The sequence below is a fragment of the Lolium perenne genome, chromosome 2 (assembly GCF_019359855.2).
Source record: "Lolium perenne isolate Kyuss_39 chromosome 2, Kyuss_2.0, whole genome shotgun sequence".
NCBI classification, from domain to species: domain Eukaryota; kingdom Viridiplantae; phylum Streptophyta; class Magnoliopsida; order Poales; family Poaceae; genus Lolium; species Lolium perenne.
In genome coordinates this window covers 115,305,718-115,332,970 of record NC_067245.2, presented here as the reverse complement: position 1 = coordinate 115,332,970, position 27,253 = coordinate 115,305,718, and the positions used below count along the sequence as shown (strand labels likewise).

Here is a 27,253-nt window from a genome sequence, read left to right as displayed (position 1 = left end):
TCGCCAACAACCCGGTTCAACATTGTCGCACCAAACATATTGACATTCGCCATCACTTCCTACGTGATCATGTTGCCAATAAGGATATTGATCTCACTCATGTGGGAACAACCTACCAATTGGCGGATATTTTCACTAAGCCTTTGGATGAAGCCCGCTTTGTTAACTTGAGAGGAGAACTTGGTATTCTTGATCCTAAAAACTTGGATTGATTAACTTCTTGCACTATATTCTTGCATTTATCTTGCTATCTAGCTTAGAGGCATAGCACATATGGGGATAGTCATCTTACCATGTCTTGGTATGATGCATACCTATGTGTGCAACATAAATAGACCCAATGTCATTATATGGACCCAAGCATGTCTCTTCGAGGTCTCATGACATTTGCGCTTTCACATAGGGGGAGTAATCCCCCGCCCCTCATTGAGCCTTCATTACAACGTGATTTGACTATATAAGGCCAAATGATCTTATTGCAAAAACTATTTCAAAATGCTCTTATGATTCGTGATATACTTCGAATCATGCCCATTGTAGCTATTTGTATCTTGTTTGCATTTTCACTCCAATGGGTATGCCTAGAGAACTTTGTGTTTTCCAACCCCATGTCTATGCTCATCTCATCATCATCTATCTATCTATATGTACATGTCATCATTTGAACACTTACACACACTTACACACAGCATAGGGGCAAAAACGAGGCAAAATTAGAAAATTCTGGGCTGGCCGGTCGCTGGCCCGGTCGGACCGGGTCCCTGACCGGAAGGTCCGGTGGACCGGGCGGCAACCGGGGTCTGGGCCGGGTCTGCCGGTCACCAGCCCGGTCTGACCGGATGTATGACCGGACGCGCGGCCCACTATATATTGGGAAGAAATACCCCTTGGGGTCTTCTTCCCCATTGTTCCCCAATCCCCAACCTCCATGGCCGGCGCCCTCAACACCTCCACCAAGATCTAGCCACTTCCCACCACAAGAACTTCCCCAAACTTCACCACACCATAGATCGGGTCCATTGGAACATCTCCACCGAAGGATTTGGTCCCTCTCCAACTAGCTTGGGAATTTTTGGAGTTCTTGGTTTTCAAGCCCTACCTTGTGTTCTTCTTGTTCCCTTGATCAAGGAGGACAATGTCTTCGGGTAATGTACTCTCCTTTCCTTCCTAAGTTCTAGTCCTCCTCACACATTGCAAGTTCTTGCCAAAATTTGAGGAAATCTTAGGGTTAGGTTTAGGGTTTGCAAGTCCTCATGCCTTTAGAGTGTCTCTCCACACAAAGCACATTCTTCACTCTATTGCTATAGCATGTACTCAAGTTTTTCGAGTTTTTGCATGAATTTGTGGTAGAAATCTGGGCACAACATCACAAATCGACAGACCCGGTTTCCAGCCCGGTCGACCGGCCGCTCAACCGGCCGGCCCGGTGTGTGGCCCGGTCAACCGGTCGCAAACCGGATCGTCCGGTCTGCTGCCCGGTTTGACCGGCCTGTGCGCCGGGTTGCCCAGTTTTCGCACAAACTCATCACTACACTTGAATATATGCTATGCTTTTTGGATCCTCTCTTATTGATGACATGTACACTTACCCCACTGCTATCCTTGCTATATTTTTCTCATTCACAGGAAGTTGGAGTGGTGAGCCACCACGTGGCAATGTTGCCAAGCGAGGTAGGATGGCTGATCCTCCCCGCCGTTCTAGTAGCCGTGCACCCCCTCAAGCTCAGCAAGATACTGACACTGGCAGCTCAGCTCGGGGCAGAACCAAGTCTGTTGCTACCAAGCGCAAGGACAAGAATGTTGTCCAAGAGGATGATGAGGTAGTACCAACCATCAATGTTGGGGCTGCAAATCGTCTTGAGTGGCAGGAGTGGAGGACACTGAATCCGTATCGCTTTGAGAAGCCAACTTACACTCGTTCGGACAAGGCATTCTGGACCAACACACAGGCAGCCCTCTCGGGAGGGTTACTATGATTCTCATGAGTTTATGAAGCATGGTAATATTGTATCACCCAAGGCTATCAATCCCGAAGAACCGGCCTTGCATGAAGCCACCAAGTATCGGTTTGTGGTTCAAACCTTGAGGAGTCCGGGATTGTATGACCTTGTGTGCCTCAAGCCTCGATGATACTCAAGATGATCCTATCTTTTGTCCCCTCCTTGTCCGTCGCCACTGCTTGTCTTCTTCCATGATGATGAAGAACGCACCCTCACTTGGATGACCGGCAAGACCAAGTACTCATGCTCCTACTCTCGATTCCGTGCAGCCATGGGTTGTGGTGATGACAGTGATCCAGTGGTACAAGATTCATTCACGGTCCGTGCTCACTAGGGGTGACATCTCTTTCTGCTATCCTCCAAACCCTACGCCCGGACCTCCCACCATCTCTCGGGATGTACTACTCCTATTTGGTTCTTGCCAAGCTATTGGAGAACCTCATCGCAAGTCTGGAGATCACGGTGAAGTCCGGAACTATCACCTCAACTTGATGTACTATTGTCATCCCGACAGGGTGAGGAAGATTGATGGCTGTGATCTTATCTATCGTGAATCGAAGAGGGCAATTATGGACCGCATGACTCCCAACTACGCCCAATATGTTCAGCGGCTCCTCAACTACATTGTTCCCGCTCCTCGGAACGTTATTGGTGAGAAAGTCATCATGGATCCATTCAGGTTCCCCATTCAGAGGCCACTCGTCCCGCACGTTCCCTCCATGATGCCCACCACCGAGCGCCGCCTCCAAGGCACACCATGATCATGATGCTAGCTCCGCCACTCTCGGCGCTCCCAAAGCATGGGGCCGCTCGTTTCTTCACATGCATGTTCCAAATGTGCAAGAGAAGCCATGATGTTGCCCATCGACCCTTACTATTGTCCAAGAGACACGGAGGCGCCGGACTGAATTCATGGCCTCAAGGAACCACTCTGTTCCTCCTCCCGGCCCCGAGATGGAGCCCGTGATAGCACCTCAGCTGGGAGATGCCTCCTCTTACCGATGAGATGCTCCCGGTAACTTCGACTACTCTGTGTACGCTCATGGTGCTCTCCCTAGGCCTGCTCGTGCTCCTCCTGCTGGCTTTGCTGATGATGATGAGGGTGATGATGGTGCCGGTGATGATGATGCCGGTGCGGATGATGCACGCGAGAGCTCCTCCTCGCTTGGGTTTGGTCACTACTGATGGGTGCGATAGCATCTCTCCTCTTCGCCTTTTTGGTGTTCCGATGCCAAAGGGGGAGAAGAGAGTAGAGTCTAGACCACGGGGGTTCTTTGATCGCCACAAGCCATGGGAGTTGCTTTATTTGGATTTTATATGGCTTGTGCTAGATTACTTTGAGTTTTCCAAGAACCATTTGCTATTCGTGTATGGATATGTATGGATGACTATTATGTGTGCTACTCCATGTTAGGATGATTATGCTATGCTTATATATCTTGATATGCACATCTCCATACCATGCTTGTTTCCTAAAGATATTGGGGGAGCTTCTCATATTTCTCAAATGGTGCACTTTGCATTCAAACGCAAATTCTCCAAGTGCACACATTATGGGGGAGCTTTCGTAATATCTTATATGGAATCAAGGTTTAGAGCTTATCATAATATCTATTTGTGACTCTAGCTCGGTTTGTCATCGTATACCAAAAAGGGGGAGATTGTAAGGGTATTTCACCCTTATCCATTATTTTGGTAACGATGACACCGTGCTAAAGTATTTGGCCTAATATGTCTATAAGTACAATCTCAGGTATTAGGCAATGAGGCGTAAATGGTGTATCAAAGGAACAAGAAGGCTAAAGGTGACCCCCCATTTCAACAAACAATCAAAAAGGGGTTACAGGAGAAATCCGGTCACCTGCCCGGTCCAACCGGGCCAGCAACCGGCCAGTCCGGCGTGGTGGCCGGTCAACCGGGCGGCAACCGGGCTCCAAAGGAGGAGCCAGCAGATCCGGTTTGCGCCCGGTCAACCGGGCTCTCGACCGGCGTGTCCGGTGCTCCGTCCGGTCCACCGGGCGGCAACCGGGCTCCAAAGGAGGAGCCAGCAGATCCGGTTTGCGCCCGGTCAACCGGGCCCTCGACCGGCGTGTCCGGTGCTCCGTCCGGTCCACCGGGCGGCAACCGGGCGCCAACCGGCCGCCAACCGGAGGAGCTCCAGGACCAGCAAAAGGTGTCCGGTCATCGGCCCGGCCAGACCGGCCTCTCAGGGCTGTCCGGTCTGTGGCCCGGTCGACCGGGTTTGTCGAGGAAAAGCTGAGGTGGCAAGTGGCAAACGGCCATATTTCGAAGAACACTATAAATAGCCCTTCTCCTACCTCTAGACAGTTAGGCACTACACTACACACTGTTCTTGAGCTCTCTCTCTCATACTCCATTGCTAGAAACACCAAAAGCCTCAGATCTCCCTCCTCCTCCACTCAAACTCAAATCCTTCCGGGGAATCATTAGAGGAGGACCCGATCTACCGTTCTACCAAGCCAAATCTCATTCCCCCTTGTATTCATTGAGAAGCTTGCTTCCTAGGGTTCCTTGGAAACCCTAGGTAGGCAAGAGGAGTCCGGAAGCATCCGGGCTGTGGATTTGCTCCGGGCAAAGATTGTGAAGGTTTGGAGGCTACCTCAAAGTCTACCACAAGTGAGTGAGCTATTCCTTCGTGGGATAGGCTCCGGAGAATAGGGTGAGCCTTCGTGGCGCGGGGAATCCTTCGTGGGACCTCCACTCCTCCAAACGTGACGTACCTTGTTGCAAAGCAAGGGAACACGGGAATACATCCTCGTCTCCGCGTGCTATCGGTTATCTCTAACCGAACTCCTTACTTGTGATTTAATCGCTCGTGAGAGCCTTCGTGCTCGAGTTAGTTGTATCCTCATATAGGTTGCTTCACCTAGTTTGCATTAGGCTCATCTTTATATTCCGCAAAGCCTAATATTGCAAAGAAAGAATTAAAATTTGTAGAAACCTATTCACCCCCCCCTCTAGGTTTACCATCTCTATACTTTCACTTAGTCAATTTCAAGATCCAATCCGCCGTCTCAGTCTTCCGAAGGTAGTCTTTCGAAGGTGCTCATAGACTTCCACATGTTAACAAAAGGAAGTGACTCACACTTCGCAACAAAATTGCGCAAGTGGAGATGATGAGTTTTCCCTAACCACTAATACTCTCGAACCATAGTTACTAGTTGAATGCCCGTGCGTTGCTACGGCCCTCTAGCTTTAATTTCATGTACATCTAAAAATAATAACCCTAAAACTCTAAGTTGATACAACGAATATATACAATTGAAAAAAATACTCTATCTCTAAATAAAGAAATCTACAATGCAAAAAAAAGTTGACGACAATGTAGAAAATGAAAAAAATGAACGTGCAAATTTCAGTCTGATTTTTCATAAGGCCTCCAAAACAAAATCTTGACATATGACACACTTTAATGACTATTTCTTTCTCTCCCGACCTACTTTTCCTCTCCCGCGATCCCCAATCTCGCGAAGGTGCCCAGCCCAGCCCGTGCGAGCCACGCGCCTATCGTGACGTGGATAGCCCCAGAGGGCTCGCCAGTACCTCGCACTTGCTTGTTCTCAATAGTCCTACAAATTTGGATGTTCCTGGTTCCACAAAAATATTGGCATGCTATTTTATTGGCTTACCATGTTATTGTAATACCAGCACATATACCCCAAAATTATATCCCAAAATGCCTTTTTCGGCAATGAATTGTAACAACTTGAGACCGTGCTTCAAAAGAAATAAAAAATACTTCAGTCAAAGGGAAAACCAAAACTGTTCCCGGGTACATATATGCACCTGGTGTGTGTAAAACATATTTTAGAACATAATTTTTTATAGGAAAATAATTTAGCATGTAGGGGGCATATAGGAAAACAATTTAGCATGTAGGGGGCATATGTTCTATGTGTGCATGTAATGTTTCACATAAAACCAACATTTTTTGTCCCCTGTGTAAAAAAGACAAATAATGTCTTGACGAAGCGGCTCCTCTACCAAATCATGAGCAAGTCACCAACGTCTATCTTGGAGACAATCCTCTCTAGTGGTCATCCCACTTGCGAACCTTAATCGAGGCCGCCGAAGAGAGACAAAAATCATCGTCCACCAGCCCGCTACAAGCCCGGTCATCTTTTTGTCTCTCTGCGGCGGCCTCGATTAAGGTACGACGCACGCGATGGCGACCGCCCTCGCCATGGCCGCGTAGACGGATCACTCTTCCTTGCAGCCGTGTGGGCCGTGCCGATCGTGTGGGCCGGTGACACTGAATCAGGACTATGTATGAAGGACGGGCGAGCCGTACAGAAAAAAATCGGATGCTTGGCCACGAGTACATGATTTCAACACTATTTTTTAACGTACCAGGGAAAGAACTTTTTTTCATACCAAAACTTTGATCCGATTTTTTACCCACCAACACCACCGATTGTAATCTAAAACTTCCTCGGTCTATAAATAAAACGTCTAAGATTTGTCTAAATATAGATGTATTTAGACACTAAATAGCGCTTAGACATATCTAGATTTAGATAAATCTTAGACATATATTTATGGGCAGAGGCAGTGATAAAGATCATCTTGAAAATGTTGATCGCCCAATTAGCTTGTGCAGATGGTAGTACGTACAGCTTCTCCTAAAAATGGCAGTATGAAGATTATTGTTTTGCACTCATATTATTATTCATAAACTTACGGCAAGCAAGTGATAATATAGTAACATGAAGCTACCTAGGATCACCACAATCAAAAGGAGCTCCTTGGCATAAAATAAAAGGGTCAGCTCAATCAATTTGTTATTTAGAGACTAACTCTTGTGCAACATAAAAGGAAGTACTTTAGGGGGAAAATGAAAGAAAAAATAATCACAATACAGTTAAATATTCTCACAGAGGAGTATTTAATAGAAGATCAGCTGTTAGCACAAAGCAATGGCATACAAACTAATGATTATGGAGCGAAAAGAACAAGACAACAACAATTATGCCTAACTTTTGCAGTGGATTAAATACAGGAGTTTGAGTTTGTACACCGGCAGTGTCACATTACAGGCTGAACTGCAACCTCGCACGTCGGGCCCCTTGTTCCAGGTTCCACTTTGTGTTTTATGATATGTACCTGCGGCAGAAGAAACATAGCAGCTGCCATGATCATAAGTTGCACGATCTGAAACCAAAAAAATAACCGTCAATACACGCCATCAGTTAGTGGTGGTGACGCTTCTTATCACTGAAACATTGTACTAATCGCCGATACGCCTCCGCATGGGTAGTGGACACAACTGGCCAACCGTGAGGATCGCCTTTTTTCCTTGGCCAGAGCAATCGTACTGCCTCTCGGATGGCTACAGGGTAACCATCGTCGTGAGAGGTCCAAACTTGATGAGCAGTGTAGTTGACGTCGAGCACGCGATCTACCGGGATGAGCTGACACAATTTGGAGTGGACGCTGGAAGGTAGTGCCTGAGAGCATCTCCACTCGTCTCCCCACAGAGCCTTTTCATCCGGACGGCGAAAAACGGCCCAGTCAGGCCCCCGGTTCCTCGTTTTGGTCCGGATTTGAGCCTATTTTCGTCCGGACTCCCCATGCCATCCTCGGTTTCCCGGGGGTCTCCCGGGGACTCCGGATGAAGCTAAACCAACCGCCCACGCCCACGTGTCTCCTCTTTCGTCCGGATTCCCCGAGCCATCCTCTTTTTCCCCGAGAAACGCCGCTTGGGGAGCACACGACTGGGAAACTACTCCTCCCCACGCCAAATCTTCCTCCAATCCGGACGAAAATTTCGCCGGATTTGGGCGTGGGGAGCGCCAACGAGTGGGGATGCTCTGAGTATGGCAGGGGCGTCATCGACCGGGATGGAGAAAAGGAGGACTGGCGCGTACAAGAAACAGGATCGTCGAGCGCTGATGAGAAAGAGAGCGAGGAAAGGAAATAAATAAGTCAGCACATAATTAGGGTAATCTAGAGTTATTCGCTAGCATTTGATGACCCGTGAGCTGTTGAGCATTGCATGCTCATGCACCACCATGCAAGGAAAAAAAAAAGCAATGCTAGCCTTAAATGTAGAGCGAATAAAAGGAGCAACCCAACCTGATGGAGAGCATGCTTGGTATAGAATCAAAATGGTATCATACCACAACTTAATTAGCGGTAATGATAAAAGAGGAAGTGACTCGCGCGGAAACCAATCAGTGGCCAAATATTGAGTAGAGACACAAGGTTAGATTGGACGGCCCAGATGCTTTCAATAACGACCACCAAACGCGATGATTTAAAAGAGAGCTTACGGTAAGACACTGCTCACGGTGAGTAGGATGTATAACATCGAGAACAACTAATTTTTCATGTGACGTGGGCAAAGATTGTACCAAATATTAGCAGTTTTTGCAAGAAGAGCAACGCTAACTTAAGCTCTAATCTTTGTCAATCACGCGTTTGGTGGAATATACAGGGAAGGAAATTATGTGGAGGAGACATGCACTGTAATTTTCTCTTGGAAGGTAATCGGACGATTGGAAAGTCTTGATTGCTTTCCATGTATTTTCGAATTCCTATGATTGAGGGGATCCCTGATTGACGGCAGTCACATATTTGACGCGGGATACCCAGATATACTTCCTTAAATGTTGTTTACTAACAAATTTGACGCGCATGTGATCAGACCATGTTTAGTGGGCGTTTGTGAGGGTGATCTACGGTTAGGATTGCTTCAATGTTTGATGTCAAAGTGACACACCATCCCCAACTCCAATTTAATAGTAAACTAGTGGAATGCCCGTGCGTTGCTACGGCTCCTATTTCCTCCCGTAATATGTCAATAATTGTAAAAATTGACATGTATAAAAAAGACAGCCACATGATATATAAAAAACTCATAAGATTCTGCTATGTTTGAAGTATATTTTAACAACCGTCATAAGTGACATGTTTGAGTAGGAAATAAGAAATCGACTAACTATTTTATATTAAAAAATCTCCTCCTCGATGCTCTTTAGAATATGGCGTACAATGTATAGAATATTTTCTTCTGCTTCATTTTTATCGTACTTGAGCAAGCGTACCAAAAAGTTCTTCCTCAGCTCGGCCACATTCTGCACAACAATACTTGTCATTAGCATGTATAGTTTTCATGAAAAAATAAAACTGCAATGTAGATTACCCACCGTGCTTATTGGATGAACCACCTTTTTGCCATCACATGAGATCATAATGTAAAAAACAAAATAACCCGACGCATTTCTGTAAATGAATGTTTCGTCAATACCTTTATTATTGAAAGCAGAGTAAAACATTTATTTTCAGAGGTACTCACATGCTTGGACTTTGCGGAATACCAACTGGTGATCTACGTGGCCAGAAAAATATGTCAGCATCCCAACCAGGTTGTGCTAGTCCAAGTGCATCGCTTAGGTAGATTGCAACTCTTTGTAACTTCAATGAAGTTTTATGTGATCGAACCAGTTTACTCTCCGATGATGTCGGCATGGAAACAGGATCAATAATATACACAGAAGAGTTGTGCTTATCGATGGAGAACAAATTAAAGTGGTCCATAGATGCATAAGGAAGCAAAACCTTCAAAGGGACAACCATTAGAAACACATATACACGTGACAACGTTAAGTAAGAAAATATATTTACCACTTTGCGTGAAGAGATTTTGTAGTCTATCCCAGGCCAACTATCAAATAACTTTGCCAACGACTGGATATTTGGCTTTACTCTAAATTTTTTACCGCGTGTAGAATTGACCATCGCCGTCTGAGAAAAAGGTTGTTTTAGAAACATAGTGATACCAATGAAAATATGAAATTATAGTAACTTACACAAAAACGTAGATCCATGTAGTGTACATCAGTCTCTACCATCTGCAGGATCTCGTTGCATGCCACTATGCGTATGCCAAAGTTGAAGCACTCATTGTCCATAGGTTGGTCCATCCGGAGTATGTCCTGGATTTTTTTAAGACTCAAGCCTATTGGAAATGGTTTAGAACTGCGCAGCCATTCCTGTCTATAAGGAAAATGTTAAGAATGATGAAATCATATCAATGCATATTATCACTTTCTTTTTTCTAACATATTGCTTACTCTAAAAGTTGGGCATCTTGAATGTTCAAGATGTATTGGCAAAGCTCATTAACCAACTTGTGTTGGTCCGTGGGCATAATGTGGACTTCTAGTTGGTTTGGACCCTCCACAATAGCACAGTCAGAATTAGACACAATTCCTTCATTGTTAGGTTGATGGTATATTGGTTTTCCTTTTAGTTTATTCAATTCTGACTCTAGCAATATGACGATTAATTTTTGGCGAAATTTTTTCATATCGTCCTGCAAAATAATATTAAAAAACATCTCCTTAAGGCCATTATAAAAGATGTAAGCAGGTAGTAATGCTATCAGGAAGAAAAACGGGAAGAAAAGTCAGTCGGTCGACAAACGGAGATATAGCAGATCCAATGGTGAAAAAAATCTAAATTCATGCGCAGCTACTCATGTGATCACCAAATCCACTCTCAAACAACATACCTGAGTGAAATCATCAGACAAAATATCACCTGTCCAATATTCCATAAAGTTAAGCATGAATAACCCGCATGATGAGCTACAAAATTGTCAGGCACCGATTTAGTCTCTCATGTAGAAAAATTAACATAAATATACATTTGAACCTATGCGCTATTTGTACACACATAAATGCATCCATTAAAAAAGAGAGATTATAAGAAGTGTTCAACATACCCATCAGTTTGCACACGTTCTTGAAACTGCTCTACTATTGGCCATTTTGTGACATCAAGATCCTTCCACTTTTCACCTTTGTCGAAGTCTTTCATTTGGGATGCGATTTTCAGATGCTTCTCAAGTCCCTGCAGCTTTTATATGAGAGAGAGGTATTAGATATTGAGGTAAAGACAATGTAAAGAGGAAATCAAAATCAATATTAGATATTTACCAAAAGAGTGAGATCACTCCGGCTCATTGCATCACCAAGTGAGTCCAGTACTTGTATCAAACGTTTTTTTGCATTGATGACCACTAAATACCAGTGAGTCTTAGGAATGTTTATTGGAAATAATACCTGAAATAAATATTGTGTAAAACTAAGAAACACACATCTTTAAAACATATTGAATCAGATCCGTAGGTAGTAAGTTAATTCTTACCATGTCATGCTTTAGATAAAGTTGCAACCGTTGTTTCATGGCACGGCGATGTTCTGATTTTTTCAGCACTTCAAAGGCGAATGTGTTGTTGAGATATACCTTTCCATCTGCCCTATCCCGCAGATGATCATATGCGTTTATACAATAAATGTATGCATTTACAACCTATAATTAAACACATAAATTATGTAAGTTCAATATATTTATTATTAGTCATTAATATGTAAGTAGTGGTCCATGTTGTTGACTTACGTCGCCCGGCAAGAATGCATCATCACGTGTAAGACAACTCAAGTCATCATTGGTTAATAAAGCATCACCGATGTCGACAAACTGGGTTAATTTAGGTGCGGACATGATTGATTTAATAACAGTCAAATCTTCAGCAGTGCAGATATAGTCTGCCACGATATAAACATGTGCAAGATAAGTTAGGTAAAAATAATCTAGCGGAAATGAAATGAGGATAAACGGGGCTGAACTAAGTACCTTCAGGCATAACATGTATGTTCTCTTTCTTTGGTTTATTATGTCGTGAATTGATTGTCTGCAAATGCACCTCTTCTGGTTGTGTAAAAGCCCGTGAGTCTAAAGTCGATGAGTTATCTATCTCTTCTACCAACATCGCATCAGATCCGGTGAGTTCTTTCAGAGCATCAGCAATATCTGTTTCCGCCCCAACCATGATCTACAAAGGTGAACATATTATTATCAAACAAAGTCTGCATACCGAAATATGGAACATTCATCATAAAAAAAACAATCTTCTCATTGCACCTCTTTTGGCTGTGTAAAACTCGGTGAACTTTTGTTCTCTTCTAGTGTCATCGTGTCCGGACTTATTATTATCTCCATAGAATGTGATCTAGAAGATATAAAGTAAAATAAAATAAAATAAATAACTGATAAGTATACACTCGTAAAGCAAAGAGTATATACATACACCTAATAATATATAAAAATCTCTTTAAAACAAGTAAGAATAAGAACAACCGGTGCACACTCTCTCTATCCTATTCCCCTAAATCAACTTTCCCCAATCGTGGTCTGCGCTCAAGCTCCCCTGCCCCGTCGCTCTTCCTCCCTTTGACTCGACCAACTCAATCGAACCGTAGCACCGCTAGTCAATCTCGCTCGCGCGGCCGTCCTCTGCCTTGCCGGCGCGGCGCCTGCACGCCGGAGTCCAGTCCCGCGCGGCCGTCCTCCGCCTGGCCTGCGCGGCGCGTGCACGCCGGAGCCCACTCCCGCGCAGCCGTCCTCCACCTGGACTGCACGGCGCCTGCACGCCGGAGCCCACTCCCCCACGCCCACTGCAGACCACCGGCGCCAGACGCGCCCGCTCACCCGTGATGCCGCAGTGACCCGATAGGAAGGCCTAGGTGCGCGGCGCTGACGGACGGATTCGAGGGCGCGGCGTCGAAGGGAGAGGGATTTGGTGACGCACCTCTCCTCCATGGTCGCCGATGAGGATTCGCGGTGCCGACGAGGATTCGTGGTGGTATTTTTTTTGTACGGGAAGAATTCGTTGCGGTATTGGATTGGTGAAGGTTGATCAGCGAGGAGAATAATAGGTAATCTCTATTTATATGGGTACATATGATTGGTATTTGGTAGGTGTTGGAGCACATAATATTTTATTTCCTGTTTATTTTGGTGTAGGATCATGTTGTTTTTATTGACGAATCCTGAGTACTTCCTATTTATTTTGGTGGCCTAATATACTTGTAGTTTCCTTCTTTGATTAAACTTGAAAATAGCATACCAATGTATGGTGGTATTATTTGCTATAAGATCAGTTTGTTGCCAACTTTTAACAGTCACCACTTGAAAGAAAATCTAAAATGAAAACTTACTGACTCTAATATGTGGCCTGTTCTTGAAAGAAGAATCATCTTACTGCGAAGAGCTTCCACTTATCCTTCTCTTATCTTAGGGTGGGACTGTGGGAGAGGGGAAGGCATGTGCACTCCTTTTCGTTTTTAAGGTTTTATTATTCAACCAGATTCAGTATTACGATGTTAAAAGAAATGTTTCACAAGTGAGATTGAATTGTATTGTGCACGCTCCTTGTAGGATTTATTAATTTTGATAATCATTATTGTGATGTAGGGGGCAACTCTAATCCTTTCTATCATAGGATCAGCATGAACCAACTCGAATCAGTGCTATGACAAACATAATCAGTGAGTTTTTGTAAGTAAAATCGAAGCCATCTGCCCAAGAGATAGTGAGCTTACATTTGATCTTGAAGGCAGGCCTAACAAGATCAATGATTTCGTTTTCAGATGTGTTGCCAGTCAGGACCAGAAGTTTCAACATCACCATTGAGGGCCTTATGGCATTCAGATATGAAGTGTTCCAGCTGATTGGGTTGGCATCAACGTCAAACAGGTTAGTTTCATTTGATTTACAGATTTCCCCTGTTCAAACAGAACCATGACAGTTATTCCCGCATGAAAACTACTATTGTTTTTTTAAAAAAAAAATGGATGGACAGTCTCGATAAGAAGTAGCAGGTAGAAAAACAAATGCACATATGAAACATTCATATAACCATTATTACACCTTAAAAGAAGCCGGTAATTAACATGATGTTCTCGACAATAATCCTCATGGAAAGCTGCTAAAATTAGATACGACGTCTTTAAGCGGTAAGGACTTCCTTGTAGACAATGTTTTTCATGGTACTTACCAAGTCATCTCTTTTTCGCTTCTTGGTATTATTGGTCTGGTCGCTGCCATTGGCTTTGCCTTTGCCTAATGGGCCATTGACGATCTCCTTGCCCTTGTCCTTTTTTTTTACGACGAGGATCTTAATGTTTACCTTTGCGGTAGCTCTAGACAAGGCGACGTACAGCTGACCATGGGAGAATACGGGTTCTGGTAGGTAAACACCGACAGTAGGGATGGTCTGCCCTTGCGCCTTGTTGATCGTCATGCCAAAGCTGAGTCTGATCGGAAATTGCTTCCTTTTAAATTTAAATGGGAACATTTCGTCGTCGGACGGGCAGAGAGGTATCCGAGGAAGGAACACCTGTTGCCGGCGTGTTGTCCAAGCACGATCTCAGCATCGATAGCGTTCTTCTGGAACCCCCGAACGACAAGCCTCGTGCCGTTACACAGTCCGTTCGCTGGATCAATGTTCCTGAGGAGTATAACGGGACAATTAATCTTCAACTTAAGCTCGTGGGGGGGCAGCCCATTAGGAGTTAGCGAGTGTAGGAACTCTTGAGCGTAGTAGCCATGCGGATCATCCTCTGCACTGTCAAAGCTGTGGTATATCTTCTCCTTGCCATTAAAACGTTTTATCATGATCTTGTTTATACCGTCGACATAGTCATTTTTGGTTGAGAGGATCGCTCTAGAAGTCATGTAGTTTGGATCATCCATGTTATCGCTTAAAGAAGGAAATACATGCTCGATCAGCTTCTCTAGGTCGTCCTTATCCATGTCCGTAGATGGTATACATATATCCTCTGGGAGCCGTATGTTACCTTCCATGTCAGCTTCCTCGGTGCCATTCCCTACCCTCAGCAAGTAATCTGCGAACCATTTGTCGCTATGGGCCCTCATGTTGGTGACGAGCGGCAGCTGATGCATGCCCTTCCAGAGGTATGAACTCCGCAGGGCCGCGTCTATTATCTCCGCCCGTGACCCCTTCCTTACGACAGGCAACACCTGCCTAAAATCTCCACCAAAAACGATAGTCTTTCCGCCGAATGGTAGGTCCCGTCGCCCCATTATGTCACGCATGCTGTTGTCCAATGCCTCAACTGCCTGCCGCTTCGTCATGGTGGCCTCATCCCATAAGATGAGCGACGCCATCCTTAAGAGCTTGGCTGTCCCGCTTTGCTTTGTGAAGTTACACGATGACCCATCTTCGAGGTTCAGTGGGATCTTGAACCTTGAGTGGGCGGTTCGGCCTCCAGGCATAATGGAAGCGGCAACGCCAGACGTCGCTGTTGCGATAGCAATCTTCTTCTGGCCTCGGACCTTGGCAAGGAGCGCCCTATACAAAAAGGTCTTCCCCGTGCCTCCTGGGCCATCGACAAAGAAGACACCTCCTTCAGCGCTGTCAACCGCTGACAATATCTTGGCATAGGCACACCTTTGCTCAGGATTTAGAGAGGACTCAAGATTCTCGTCCCTGGAATCAACCTCGATATTTCTCTCTTCGATGATCTCTCTGGCCTCGCCTCCTGTGGTGTCATATGTCTCGTCTATATCGGGAAGATCAAACATCTTTATGTCTTTGCCCATGGATTGCAACATGCCACTAATGTCAAGCAACACCTTCTGCTCTACTATGTTTGGGCTCGTGTGATGTCGCCGGAAGTCATCAGACATTGCCTCTTTGTGCCTATCCCACAAACCTCGCACATCACCAGGCTCGCAGAATACCAAGATTGTTGCGAAGAGCCTCCTCGGCGAAGCCGCGCATCGCAAATCTGTTACGACTCGGTGAGACAATCGTCGAGCGTGTTATCTGCATCTATGAGACCTCTCATCTCAGCGGCTTGGCGAAAGCTGCCACACAAGACACCATCGACGGTCTTCAGATCATCGAAGGACGTCGATCCTGGTACGTGGTTTAGCAGCACCCTCAGGAAGTATCGATCCCCCTCGGCTGGATGGGCTGACACAACTCGACCAACTTGATGACGTTCTTGCCTTGGCTTCCAATACTTTGACGTTTGCCATGTGAAGCTTCCGGGAAAATCCCTGTACAAAATATGTCGAGCCCACGGGTGATTATTGTTAGCCACAAAATACTCTGTGAGCATTGAACTCTCTGCCTTATCCCGTGCGAGAACATCAGTCAGATTTTCTCCTGCTTTGAAAGTAACTCTGTGCATATATGGGAGATGAAGCGGCAGCTGTAGGACCGATGGTGAGTTATCACAGAGCTTGAAGCCAAATATCCTCCACATGGCCTCCGGTGGAGTAACCCACCGTGCGTCAACATATCTTTTGATCTCATCTATGTTACCGTCATTGTCGGGCTGGTCGATGTTGAACGAAGTCCGATCGTGGCCCTTGTATATGTACTTATAAAGGTACTTAACAGCCTTGATGCTGGAGCACACCTCAACATTGATGTGGCAGTTAAACATCCGCAACAAGTATGGGTTATAAGGCACAACCCATCTATTGTCCAGAATCTGGCCACGGACCTTAGCGTGACGACCATCTTTCCGTCTGCGATAAACAGGGTAGGAGTCCTTCCCTTGTACGGTGGTCTCATTGAAAGCTCGCGGGTATCTGCACTTGCACACCCCATCCTGCATGCACACGTTGTTGGGCTTGAGAACACCGCATGGGCCATGCATCATATGCTTTACTACCATGGCATAGAGGTCTGGGTACTTATTCTTGTCAGGGAGCTCGGCAGATATGACCTGGTCGTCTTTGCTACCGGCACAACGAGTTTATATGTTGAATCCATGATCAAGAGGAAATGGGCATGTGGGAGGCCTCTTTTACGGAATTCGACCACATATACATGTGCTTTGACAACACCCAGGATGTGATTCTTGAGGAGCATCTCCTTCATCGTTTCCAGTTTTGCTCTAAACACACGGGCAACCAGATCTGGTCGATCTTGCGGGGTCTGGCCAGGATATAAATCATCAAGTATCTCCTGCCAGTTTGGGTTGCAAGTCATTGTTAGGAAAATGTCAGGCTTGCCGTATGTTTGCACCAATGCCATTGCGTCCATATGTCTCTTCTTCATGTCTCGATAACCACCCTTGAACGACCATGGGAGCACCGTCCTTATGCCAACAGCGCTCGCTCGAGTTTCTCCTGCAGTGATGCTATCAACAATGCCTTTATACAGGTCAGCACGTATCTCCTTCTGATGGTCCCTAACCCAGTTCAACCTGCAACCCTCTATCTTGATGTACATGTCGACCGCAAACTGCTGGAACAATCGTCCTCCATGCAATATGGGGTTGAATATGGCAGGTCGTGTTTGCAGCCTGTGGCAGTAGTAGTCCCTCACAGAGACGCACAACCTGCTTCTTCCTTCTGTAGAAAGGCAAAAAAAAGGAAAATATTAGGCAACAATTGGGAATTAAAAGGTACAACATGTAGTAAGAAAGGTGAAATCAAACCTGCATCGTTATCCCGGTTTGCTCTTGACCTTTGCGCAGCTTCATATGACACACCAAATTTTGGTATATTAGGATGCCACCCGAGCTCCCCATTTGGGAAGAACAGGGGGTATGAGAGCGGGTCGTAACAGCCCTGTGTGGCTTGTATACTGTATTTCTCATTGTTATTACCATGGAGGATAATGCTTCGCTCAAACCTTTTCGCTAGGTTGCTACCCTCAACCCAAATAGCAGCTACCTCATCTGATATAGGTTTGTTATATCTCCTTTGGTCTAGCTTCTGGTCAGTGTTCAGCTCTATCCGGTACTCATCGAGGTTTTCCGTCTGGGCTCCTAATCTCCTTAATTGTTTGGAGTATGGATTTTCTTTCAGGATGTCCACTAACATCTTGACGACGGACTGATCTAAATTCTCGGTAGATTTCTTACGATGGTCTAGGTTCGGGTCATCATCGTAGAAGTACAGTTGCAGATGTTCCGGACGAGAACCTGGCCCGAACGAATGCACGTTGTGGTACATGGTTTTATGTGCCCGAAATGTGTACACCCCGGACTTCATGTTTGTATAGTTGTTGTCGAGGCTGACGCCAAGGGTTGTGAAGGAGAAGTGTCCGTTGAAGAACCGGATGCTGTCCCTGAAATGCCGAGAGTCCGCATCAGAGCTAGACCAGAGCCTCATGAGCTCCGGTATAGGTTCCGGTTCAAGCAACTCGGTTTGCCCATTCCGACAGCAGAAACCATCGGTCTCGTACTCGAATTTCTTGGCTGTGCATAGCAAGCAGTTGTCGGCGTGCTTAAGGATGTGTGTGCTGTCTGGCAGGTTTGAGTACACAAAGTCAAAAGGATCCTCGTCTACAGAGCCTGTGCCGTTCGACTCTGGTTCCTCAAAGTCCATGTCATTAGTGTCGGAACCTGCACCCATTATGCGTTATATGTTAGCTCATAGTAATGATGTTACATCGTTAGGCTTGCAGTTGTACCTTCACCGGCGAATAGATAATATTCCTCGTCCATTAGGTTGGTTGGGTTGGGATTCTCCTCCATGAGCCTGGCAAGAAACGCCTCCATATCACCTTCAATAGTTTTGTATCGGTAAGTACATAATATAATCCTTAAGGAATTATTAAAGTGCAAGATAAAGATGCATATAAATTACCGTCTGTCCCGACAGTGTAATCTTTTGTGGTTTCCCTAGCTGATTCTGGAGGTGATGCTTGTCTGATTGACGACGGGTTGGGCGCAGATGAGGTAGATGCACCGGGGCATGACATTATTATGGATTCGGCGTGTGGGGTGTTCTGCTTAGCCGTGAAACGAGCATTCGAACGTTCTTGATGTGCATGCCTCTCCCCATGTGGTATGTTTTGTCTGTTTGCTCTCCGATGTGCATTCTTCTGTCGCATATCTGCAACTTGCATCCGTTCTCTTTCAGCTCGTTCCCGAGATCTTCGATGAGCTCTGTTCTCACCATACGCTCGCTTTGGTTGATTCATTAGGAGATTTGTTTGCTGATCATCGGTTGCATTGCGTGAATCCCATGAAGTTATCATTGAAGAGATCAGTGTCTAATGTCCTCGCTTAGGTATTCGCTGTAACATGATCAGACAGGTAAGTAATAGTTTCATGAGACTGCTGGGAGTAAATATGATGAATTACCGTCGATCTCGGTCTTTGTGGTTGGACGTGCACACTGATTGTGACGCATGAGCTGCAGCGGATGCCTCCACGGTGGGTGAGGGGTTTGTGACTGTTGGTGGGAACAACAAGTTTGATTCTGATTGCAAACTAAGAGGGCACTTCATCGCGATGGATTGAGCGCATGGAGTGTTCCGCTTAGCCACGGCTTTTGCATTGCGATTAGCTAGCATAGTTGCCCTCTTCCCGGGTGATAGGTTCTGCCTGTGAGATCTTCGTTCTGCATTAATGACTTCTATCTCACTTGATGTTAGCATTTCCCGACGTGCTCGTTCACGCTCTCGCCTAGTAGTATTTTTGCCAATGTCATGCGTCTCTGAACATGATTGACCTGCTTGAGAAATCCAGAGTTTTTTTTATTTTCTTAAGCATAGTCGTTGGCCAAATAAATAATTTCAAACATTCCTTCATGATTTGTAAGATATCTTACCTTGCACAGTAAGAGCTGCAGCCTTTTTTTGTTGTCGTGCAATCTTTTGTTTATGTAGGTATTCTTTTTTCTTCTCAGCAGATAATCGTGAATACCAACTGGTACTATTACTTTTTTTTCGTTCCAGATTTACATCTGTAGGAGCGGATAGTGCTTGGTCATTTAACGGGGTACACACTCCTGGTAACAAAGAGTTAAGTCATGTTGTTGCTATAAAAATAATGACACAGCAATATTCAGTTTACATGTACCTGCAAGCTGAGTTGGTTCGTCAATATTGTCACACGTGGTATGTGCAGGCTTCTCAGTTTGATCGAAGGAAGCGAGGAGATTTTTTCCGGTAATGTTTTGAGAACACGGTCTACCTGTATGGTTTGATTACATGGTTCAGACAACATAAGATATCCGGATTAGTATTTAAATACCTTGCCTTTTTATATATCGTGTGTGGTTTTGCAGTATACCAGCATTTGGAGCTGCATCCTTAACTTGTTGGCGTCCTATCCGCAGCTTCATTAGGTATTCTTCTTTCTTGTCAGCAGACATTCGAGCATACCAACTGGTAGTACTGCCACGTGCCCGATTTTCCTCCGTAGCTTTGTTGGTTATATCATTAAACGGGGTACGATCTCCTGTTTATGAATGAAAAGAACAAAAAGTACTTTATGTCATGGTATATATTTCAGTGTGAATGCAACACAGGCTAAGTTGGTATGACATGCCTTGCTGTCGAGGCTGATTTAGAGGTGCAGGCTTTTTTTTCTGCCGGGCTATCTGTTTATTTTGTCGGTATTCTTCTTTCTTCTCAGCGGACAATCGAACATACCTGCTTGTACTTTTTGTTTTTCCAGTAATTTCACCCATATTATTGTTTGTTAGATCTTTAAACGGGGTACGCTCCCCGGGTGGAGATTCATTTGAATTATCTTTATCTATCATCTGCTAAGAATATACTGTTAGCAACACATTCATATTAGAGTAGTTGACAAGATGAGTAATAAATGCTGAGAATGAGTCATTTAAAGATGCTGGTTCTAGCAATGTGACTGAAGGGCTAGACTGGACCAAAATCAGGTATGTACTTACACTGTTAGAAGGAAAACAAAATCATCTGCTAAGAATGAAAAGCTAGATGCAGGATGAATGGTAAGGTGATGATGATCCCACGGTGGCAGGCACGAAGCTTGACGTGGTTCTAGCCCGCTTATGATTCCAGAACTCAACGGTGGCGACAATGTACCTGGACGTGGGAGGCGACTGCTGCTGGTGTTTGGGAGGCGACTGCTGCTGGTATTTGTGTGCGACGGCGGGTGAGCGCGGACAGCAGCGTTGCTGGTTGTGTGCGACGGCGGGTGAGAGCTCCAGCGGCAGTGTTCCTGGTTGCGTGCGACGACGGGATAGGGGGCGACTGCTGCAGCGGCGACTGGTGATTGCGTGATTGCGTGATTGCATCATTGCGTCATTGAAAGATGGAAAGAAGGAAATAATGATTTGATTCGGCATTTAATAGTATAGATGGTCGTTTTAATGTTTTTCCAGTCTGTTGTTGTTTATAAGGAAACAATGATTCGATTGATATTGTCTATTTATTTGCAGCGATAATAACAATAATGTGGATTAAGCGGAGACGTTGATTAACATTAGATGGCTGAGATGTTTGCAATGTTGAGCCCAAAGTGGGCAAACAGACGTACCACCAACTCCAATATAATAGTATAGAGATATAGAATTATACAGCTTTGTATAGAGGCATACCAAATTAGTCATCGTTAGATAAATGTTACAGTAAGAGTTCTTCCAAATAAAATGACATTATGAATTCATTTCATTCCTGGGAACCAAACGAGTTGTGCCACCCACATTCCCCGGTCACGAAAGCTAACCCAAAACCTGGCCGATCCTTTCGTGCCAGGCGTCACACGCACTTCCGTTTTCAAACCTCCCAGTACAGAGCCAACCCACCGCCACCGCCATGGGGAGACCCAGGGCTACCGCCGCCGTGGCAGCACGGGCCGCCGGGGCCGCCGCATCCAGGTCCAGGAGGGCCAACCCCAGGTCCAAGCAGACCTTCCTTTCCCCACCCGCGGCGGCGACCGCCGCCACCCGCAAGCGCAACCGTGGAGCCTCCTCCTCGCCGTCTCCGTCCCCGTCCCCGTCCCCGTCACCTTCCTCCCCCGGCTACGTCAGCTTCGTCTCGTCGCCGTCCTCCGCCTCCCCGGAGCCCGAGCCCAAGTCCAGGCCGTCCAAGCCCAGGGCCAAGGCCAAGGCCAAGGCCAAGACGGCCGCGCGCTCGCCTCCGCTCGCCAGCCCCCTCCCCGCCTCCCCTCTCTCCGCCGCGACCCCTGCTGCTGCGACTTCGTCGATCTCAAGCGTCGGGGACCTTAGGGGCGCCGCAGCGTCGCAGATGGAGTCCCTCAGGCGCCGCCTCGACGGGCTCCACTCCCGCGCGCACACCGACCTCGACGCCTCACTCTCCCACGCCTCCAAGCGATTCAAGGTGACTTCCCCGCTCCGCCTTCCCCCCCTTCGCGTCTCGGAACTAGCTAGGGTTCGGTAATTCCGTTTGTTACTGTGGTCACATGCGTGGTTTTGCGTCGCTCGATTGGTGGATAAAAGCGCATGCGAGATTACCAGTCCGCCTAGTTGATGCGGCTACGGATCTACTCTATTGTGCGAGAGATGATGCTTGATCTCATTGATTTTCTAAGGTGACTGTTATTTTTTATACGTATCGTTGCTGTGTCATAGCAATCTATCACGTGTAGTGATTGACGTAGCTGTTTGGGTATATGCACGTTCATGTTTCTATGTGTGAATTGGTAGTTGCCATGTTTGGAGTTTGGACATATGCACGCAGCATCCTCAAGTGATAGGGTTGCTCTGCTCCAGCTATGAACACTTGAACACCTGCAATGTTTTGCCCGATTAGCAACGTGGTTTGCTGTGAAGTACTATCCTAATTTTGAATTGCATAACTTGGAGTCTTGTGGAAGGATATATGGGATATATCAGATGTTTGGAACTTTGATCATGACATGTATATTTACACTGATGAGTATATTCAGGGAACAGATGTGAATTGATGAATGGATCACACATGTCTTAGAGTACTGCGGGATAATTTTGAGTTATCTGTGTTGCTAATTATTCCCATTTTATCCTTCTGTTATAAAGTGGCATTGGATCATATCAGTTTTTCAGTCTTCAGAACATCCACGCCAATGTATACATGTATATTTGTTCAGCGACTACGGGGATAATTTTCCTCACAAATTGGAAGTTAGTTTCTCTGAAATATTTGATGAACAGTACCTTAGGAGATCCACATGAAGTTACAGTTGCAATCGGGAAAGTGAGATGAGCCAATAGCTTTTACTTACTATCCTCACTGAAGATCTGTTCACCTGGTTTAAAAACTTAAAATGCATTCAAATGTCTGTCGTTCTCAGTGCAGATTTTGTTATAATGGTCTTTCTATGCCAATAGCTTTCATTCACTGTCCTTACTGAAGATCTGTCCACCTGGGTTATAACTTAAGATGCACTCAAACGTCGTCTTTCTCAGTGCACATTTTCTTACAATGTTCTTTCTATGCCAATACGCTTGCTTACCCCTTATAGACTTATACACCCATTCAATATTTTAATATACATATATGGATTTTCTTTTCTTGTGACATTTTAGTTGCTCTACAATGTGTACAATCTCAATGTCTTTTCAGACCCAGAACCAGGCTTGTCAGCAGCTAACAGACGCAGTGGACAAGGAGTATAAGAATATGGCTGACAGTATAAAGGAAACAGAAGAGAAGATCAAGGTACAATTAGGTCTTGTTCACAGCAGGTGCAATTTTTTATTTCTTTGTTTTGATCCCAGTTTTTTTCCTTTTGCAGGCCAAGTACAAGCTGAGCATGGCAGAGACAAGGTCATCCACATCGCATGGTACTCTGAATTCCTCACCACTATTTTTCACCCTAACAGCACTCTGTTGCTTGCAAGAATAAACACATGATGTATAGAAGCTATTTAGTTGAAAGTGATCAAACATTTTGTTTCGTGTCTCGATGGTTTAACACTCAGGATTGGATAGACTAAAACTAACTGGTCCTGTAATAAAACTTTGTTCTCGTGCCGAACAGAGATACGCCATTTATTACATTTCAATTTATTATGTGGATTCTTCAATACAAAATTCTAGTAAAGGTTTGCTGATGATGACATGCATTTATGATGTGCAAGGGAAACTGACTTTTTCTCTACATTATCATTTCATTAAGCCCCATTTCTTCAGTATTTGTTTTTTTTGAAACTTCGGCATTAATCCCCATCTTTTAATTTATTATATAGATCCATTGAAGTCCAGTTGAAGTTTTAACCATTTGAAGTTCTCATCTCTTTCTCATTATTAGTGTCCAAGGTGACTATCCCTGAGATTACAAAATCTGTGGAGAAGGCAATTGATGGTCTGCGCAGACGCTATAATATCTCAATGCCAGTCTAGCTAGTTGGCAGTTCAAGTTCTGCATACAACTATTTTGTGTAAGAACCAACTATTTATGAACTGATGAACTTAAATAATCCTTCGGAACTTTATCGGCTGCTACTTCAATTGGCACAGAAGCATTACATGGATGCATGATCCTTGGCTTGTCTCTAATATCTTGTTTAGTTCACCCTTGTTGGCTAAAATTATGACACCACGGTAGAATTAACTTTCTGGTTGATGCTCACTAACCTTGGGTTGTCAACTAATCTCTTGTTTGACATCCCTCCTCTTGGCTATAATTTCTACTCTCTGATGCTACAACCCGTCTGTTTGAAAAACAAACTTAGAATATGAAACTTTCATAGTATGCCATATTTGACAAAGCACACTTGAGTCAATATTGCAACGCAGTTAATTCAACTATATATAGTTGTCTTTGACACAATAGATGTTACGCTTCTGTCTGTATGTGTCTTACCACAGTCCACTTTTTACTTAGTTGACTAAAATAATGTCAGCAGGATTTGGTGTAAATGGTCACTGATTAGCGCACTGTTAGACAAGTTCAGCATGAAATGTGAGCGCACACACACATGCACACATCTCAAATTTCTGTAGTTACCCTGTTGCTTCAGGTTATCCATGTAAGGCTTTGCATGGATAGGCTGGGATTGGTAGGATTCTCAACCTGGTTCATTACCAGTTTACAACCTCACCCTTCTTAAGCAAAAGTAGTACAAAATTTATGGCACAGTCCATGATGGACCCTTCCTAGGATGTGTTAGTTTACCGTACAATCCTTTAGTTTACCAAGTACTATAAGTTTTTATTTAGCTCCAATAAATATAAGTTGTATTGACTAAGATCAATTGCTAGTGTAGAGAATTGAAAATCTATATTTGATGCCGGGGCAGTGTGCTATCAGGTCTATATTGATGCAATTTCCACTTTAGCTCCTTCCTCTTTCTAACTTGCCATGTGTTTACATTCCAGTTGCACCTAATTTTGTTAAATCTGGCAGGTACAAAATAGTTGTACTAGTTAACTGATGTTGTCAGCTTTTCATTTGTGAATTTCCACCTTACTTTTTTTTTTGCTGAGTTATGATGTTTGTAATTTCTCGGGTACCTGATCCTTGTATCCTTTTTTCCCAGGTGGCCTTCTTCACATCCAATCAGATCTTGAATTCACTGTTTGGACATCCGTAGCAAACATCAAGAATGGCTCAATAGGTGGAGACAGCTTAGACCATCCAGTGGTAGTTCATCATTATATGAATTATACAACATCAAGAATGTGTTCATCAGTACTTTTATCTGCTTTTCATGATATCAGAAAGCTGTTCACTTCTTGTGAAGCGGGTCATTATATAATTTTTGTCTCTCGATTATATATCCAAATATGAAGAACAGAAATTATCATGCTTGCAAGCATTAAACTGTGATGTGTTTGTACGCCACATGTTAATACTTGATGCATTGCTTGATTTCAGTTATTTTAACATACTACCAATGTGAATCAGACTGTAGAAATGTTGCGGATCCCAACAATGAATCTGATTACATTTTTTACTGCTTTATTAATTCACCACATCCAACAGAAGCAATGCACCATAATTTGAATGATGCAATGAAACATAGTTAACAGCACTAACAACTTTGTATCCCGCTCCACTGCAATCATGTCATCGCAACTGACAAAAACTATATGAATTCTCAAATCATAGCACAATGGCACTACCAACGTTCCTTACACATCCTCCATAGGCAACAACGGATTCGTCTCACACTCCTAACAAGCAACCGGCTTGTAGCATTACCCAGAATGGCACTATAAGACTTATAAGTTGTACAGTACATTGTCTGGCTCTCTATCCTAACTTGATGAGATGATCTGCAGAGGGGTTTGAAGTAGCATGTTGCACTTTCAAAGGAGTATGCAACCCTTGGATGTGCTGTAGAGCTATTTTTTTTGCAGCAAAACGTCAGGCTTGATCCAGCTTCTGAAGCTGAGCTTTCGCCATATCAAGTTGCTCTAAGAATTAACAGTGAGGAATCATGTTAGCACAGCAACAGCATAAAACAGGCATAGAAGCAGAGAACAGCAGCAAAAAAGAAGAAGAAAGGGGTGAAACACGAATAGCACCATACTCTGTTCAGACGTGACCGCCGATTTGGTGTTCTTGCGGAAGAAGATGTTGCAGGTCTTCTGGTATGCGGCCTGCATATTTGTGAATGGGTGAATTGCTACTGGTATTCTCTCCTATGGTCAGTTGTGTTGCTACTTAATCAATCTATCACATTTTTTGAGGAATATCGAGTTATCACATTACCACAGCCGAGTTGTTCATTGCTATCATCGTAGGAATTGCCAAATCGATGAAGAGATTTATCCCAAAAAATTCAACCTATCAAAGATGTGGCGAGGTAAAGGGGAGAGGCTTACCCGGGAGGGAGGCAGGTTGTTGAGCTCGCCGATCGCCACCTCGTGTGCTCGAATCTTCACAAATCGAACCGAATAATACACGCGGAAGTCTCTTTTAGTGTCAAACAAATCGAAAGAAAAAGAGATGCAAGGCGAAGAACGTGGAGTAGCAGTGGGGAATCCAGCAGTACCTCCTTCATAAGCTCCATCTTCTTCTCCACCTCCTTCGCCGTCGTCGCCGCCGCCGCCATGTCTCGCCGCTCTCCAACTCCGAGAAACCCTCTCTACTCTAGTCTACGAGTTGTGTACCCGGCCCTAAAGCAAGCGAAAAGCCATCGAGTCAACAACCTGAAAGCCCAATCCGGATTGGCCCAGCCCAAACCCATGTCCACTAATAATTTCTCAGAGGCCCACTTCTGATCATGCCTAAGGAACTAGCAATGGAGGCGTCTCCTTGCTAGACAATCTTGGAGAATATTACAGGAACTAAACTTATCTTCTCAATGCCATCTACTTCCCAAATGTGGAAGCCGAGTTAGGATCTCACCCTTCTAAAATATGGCGATCAATCATTGAGGAGAGGAATGTTTTGAACCAAGGATTGATTCAGCGTATTGGCGATGGGAGATCGACCAAGATTTGGGAGCACAATTGGCTTCCTAGGGATACTAACATGAGACCCATTGTTTCAGTGAAACAAAACCCACCCCATTGATGAAACAACAGCGACCTGGAAGGAGGAAGTCATCCCAGAGTTTTTCTTGCCAATGGACGCATTGGTCATCATGAGTATTCCACTATGCACAAGACGACATGATGATTTCTGGGCCACATGCAATACCGAGGGGCCGAACATGATGATCGCAGAGTTTCTTATATTGTCGGCAAAAAATGATGATCACAGAGTTGCTGCTGCATTCTGTCGTGA

General features: G+C 44.7%; 7 protein-coding genes and 1 long non-coding RNA gene across 8 annotated transcripts; 1 reads left to right on the top strand and 7 right to left on the bottom strand.

The window, feature by feature from the left end:
* Nucleotides 1–9,653: 9,653 nt before the first annotated feature.
* Nucleotides 9,654–10,310, bottom strand: LOC139835198 (uncharacterized). The gene is made up of 3 exons (XR_011750946.1): nucleotides 10,097–10,310; nucleotides 9,833–10,019; nucleotides 9,654–9,767 (listed from the first exon to the last, which is right to left on the bottom strand). It is a non-coding gene; the product is annotated as an uncharacterized lncRNA (long non-coding RNA).
* Nucleotides 10,311–10,500: 190 nt separating this feature from the next.
* Nucleotides 10,501–12,629, bottom strand: LOC139835575 (uncharacterized). Its single transcript, XM_071825440.1, has 7 exons — nucleotides 12,285–12,629; nucleotides 11,664–11,862; nucleotides 11,427–11,575; nucleotides 11,175–11,339; nucleotides 10,964–11,089; nucleotides 10,750–10,883; nucleotides 10,501–10,612 (listed from the first exon to the last, which is right to left on the bottom strand). The coding sequence occupies exons 1-7, from the start codon at nucleotides 12,627–12,629 to the stop codon at nucleotides 10,501–10,503; spliced, it is 1,230 nt and encodes a 409-aa protein (XP_071681541.1).
* Nucleotides 12,630–13,455: 826 nt separating this feature from the next.
* LOC139835574 (uncharacterized) lies at nucleotides 13,456–15,521 on the bottom strand. Its single transcript, XM_071825439.1, has 3 exons — nucleotides 14,209–15,521; nucleotides 13,867–14,125; nucleotides 13,456–13,536 (listed from the first exon to the last, which is right to left on the bottom strand). Exons 1-3 carry the CDS (start codon nucleotides 15,519–15,521, stop codon nucleotides 13,456–13,458), a joined length of 1,653 nt encoding a protein of 550 aa, XP_071681540.1.
* A 104-nt stretch (nucleotides 15,522–15,625) lies between these two features.
* On the bottom strand, nucleotides 15,626–17,082 carry LOC139835573 (uncharacterized). The gene is made up of 2 exons (XM_071825438.1): nucleotides 16,678–17,082; nucleotides 15,626–16,456 (listed from the first exon to the last, which is right to left on the bottom strand). Exons 1-2 carry the CDS (start codon nucleotides 17,080–17,082, stop codon nucleotides 15,626–15,628), a joined length of 1,236 nt encoding a protein of 411 aa, XP_071681539.1.
* LOC139835197 (uncharacterized) lies at nucleotides 16,748–18,742 on the bottom strand. Its single transcript, XM_071825140.1, has 3 exons — nucleotides 18,447–18,742; nucleotides 18,271–18,363; nucleotides 16,748–18,202 (listed from the first exon to the last, which is right to left on the bottom strand). The coding sequence occupies exons 1-3, from the start codon at nucleotides 18,706–18,708 to the stop codon at nucleotides 17,175–17,177; spliced, it is 1,383 nt and encodes a 460-aa protein (XP_071681241.1). The 5' UTR covers nucleotides 18,709–18,742; the 3' UTR covers nucleotides 16,748–17,174.
* Nucleotides 18,743–18,848: 106 nt separating this feature from the next.
* Nucleotides 18,849–20,388, bottom strand: LOC127328827 (uncharacterized). Its single transcript, XM_071825437.1, has 5 exons — nucleotides 19,880–20,388; nucleotides 19,667–19,780; nucleotides 19,416–19,595; nucleotides 18,947–19,316; nucleotides 18,849–18,879 (listed from the first exon to the last, which is right to left on the bottom strand). The coding sequence occupies exons 1-5, from the start codon at nucleotides 19,959–19,961 to the stop codon at nucleotides 18,849–18,851; spliced, it is 777 nt and encodes a 258-aa protein (XP_071681538.1). The 5' UTR covers nucleotides 19,962–20,388.
* Nucleotides 20,389–21,309: 921 nt separating this feature from the next.
* LOC127333593 (uncharacterized) lies at nucleotides 21,310–25,331 on the top strand. The gene is made up of 5 exons (XM_051359967.2): nucleotides 21,310–21,912; nucleotides 23,137–23,232; nucleotides 23,309–23,357; nucleotides 23,825–23,954; nucleotides 25,056–25,331. The coding sequence occupies exons 1-4, from the start codon at nucleotides 21,388–21,390 to the stop codon at nucleotides 23,914–23,916; spliced, it is 762 nt and encodes a 253-aa protein (XP_051215927.1). The 5' UTR covers nucleotides 21,310–21,387; the 3' UTR covers nucleotides 23,917–23,954; nucleotides 25,056–25,331.
* A 259-nt stretch (nucleotides 25,332–25,590) lies between these two features.
* LOC139836045 (uncharacterized) lies at nucleotides 25,591–26,654 on the bottom strand. Its single transcript, XM_071826194.1, has 4 exons — nucleotides 26,517–26,654; nucleotides 26,347–26,400; nucleotides 26,052–26,121; nucleotides 25,591–25,935 (listed from the first exon to the last, which is right to left on the bottom strand). The coding sequence occupies exons 1-4, from the start codon at nucleotides 26,574–26,576 to the stop codon at nucleotides 25,886–25,888; spliced, it is 234 nt and encodes a 77-aa protein (XP_071682295.1). The 5' UTR covers nucleotides 26,577–26,654; the 3' UTR covers nucleotides 25,591–25,885.
* Between the last annotated feature and the right edge of the window lie 599 nt (nucleotides 26,655–27,253).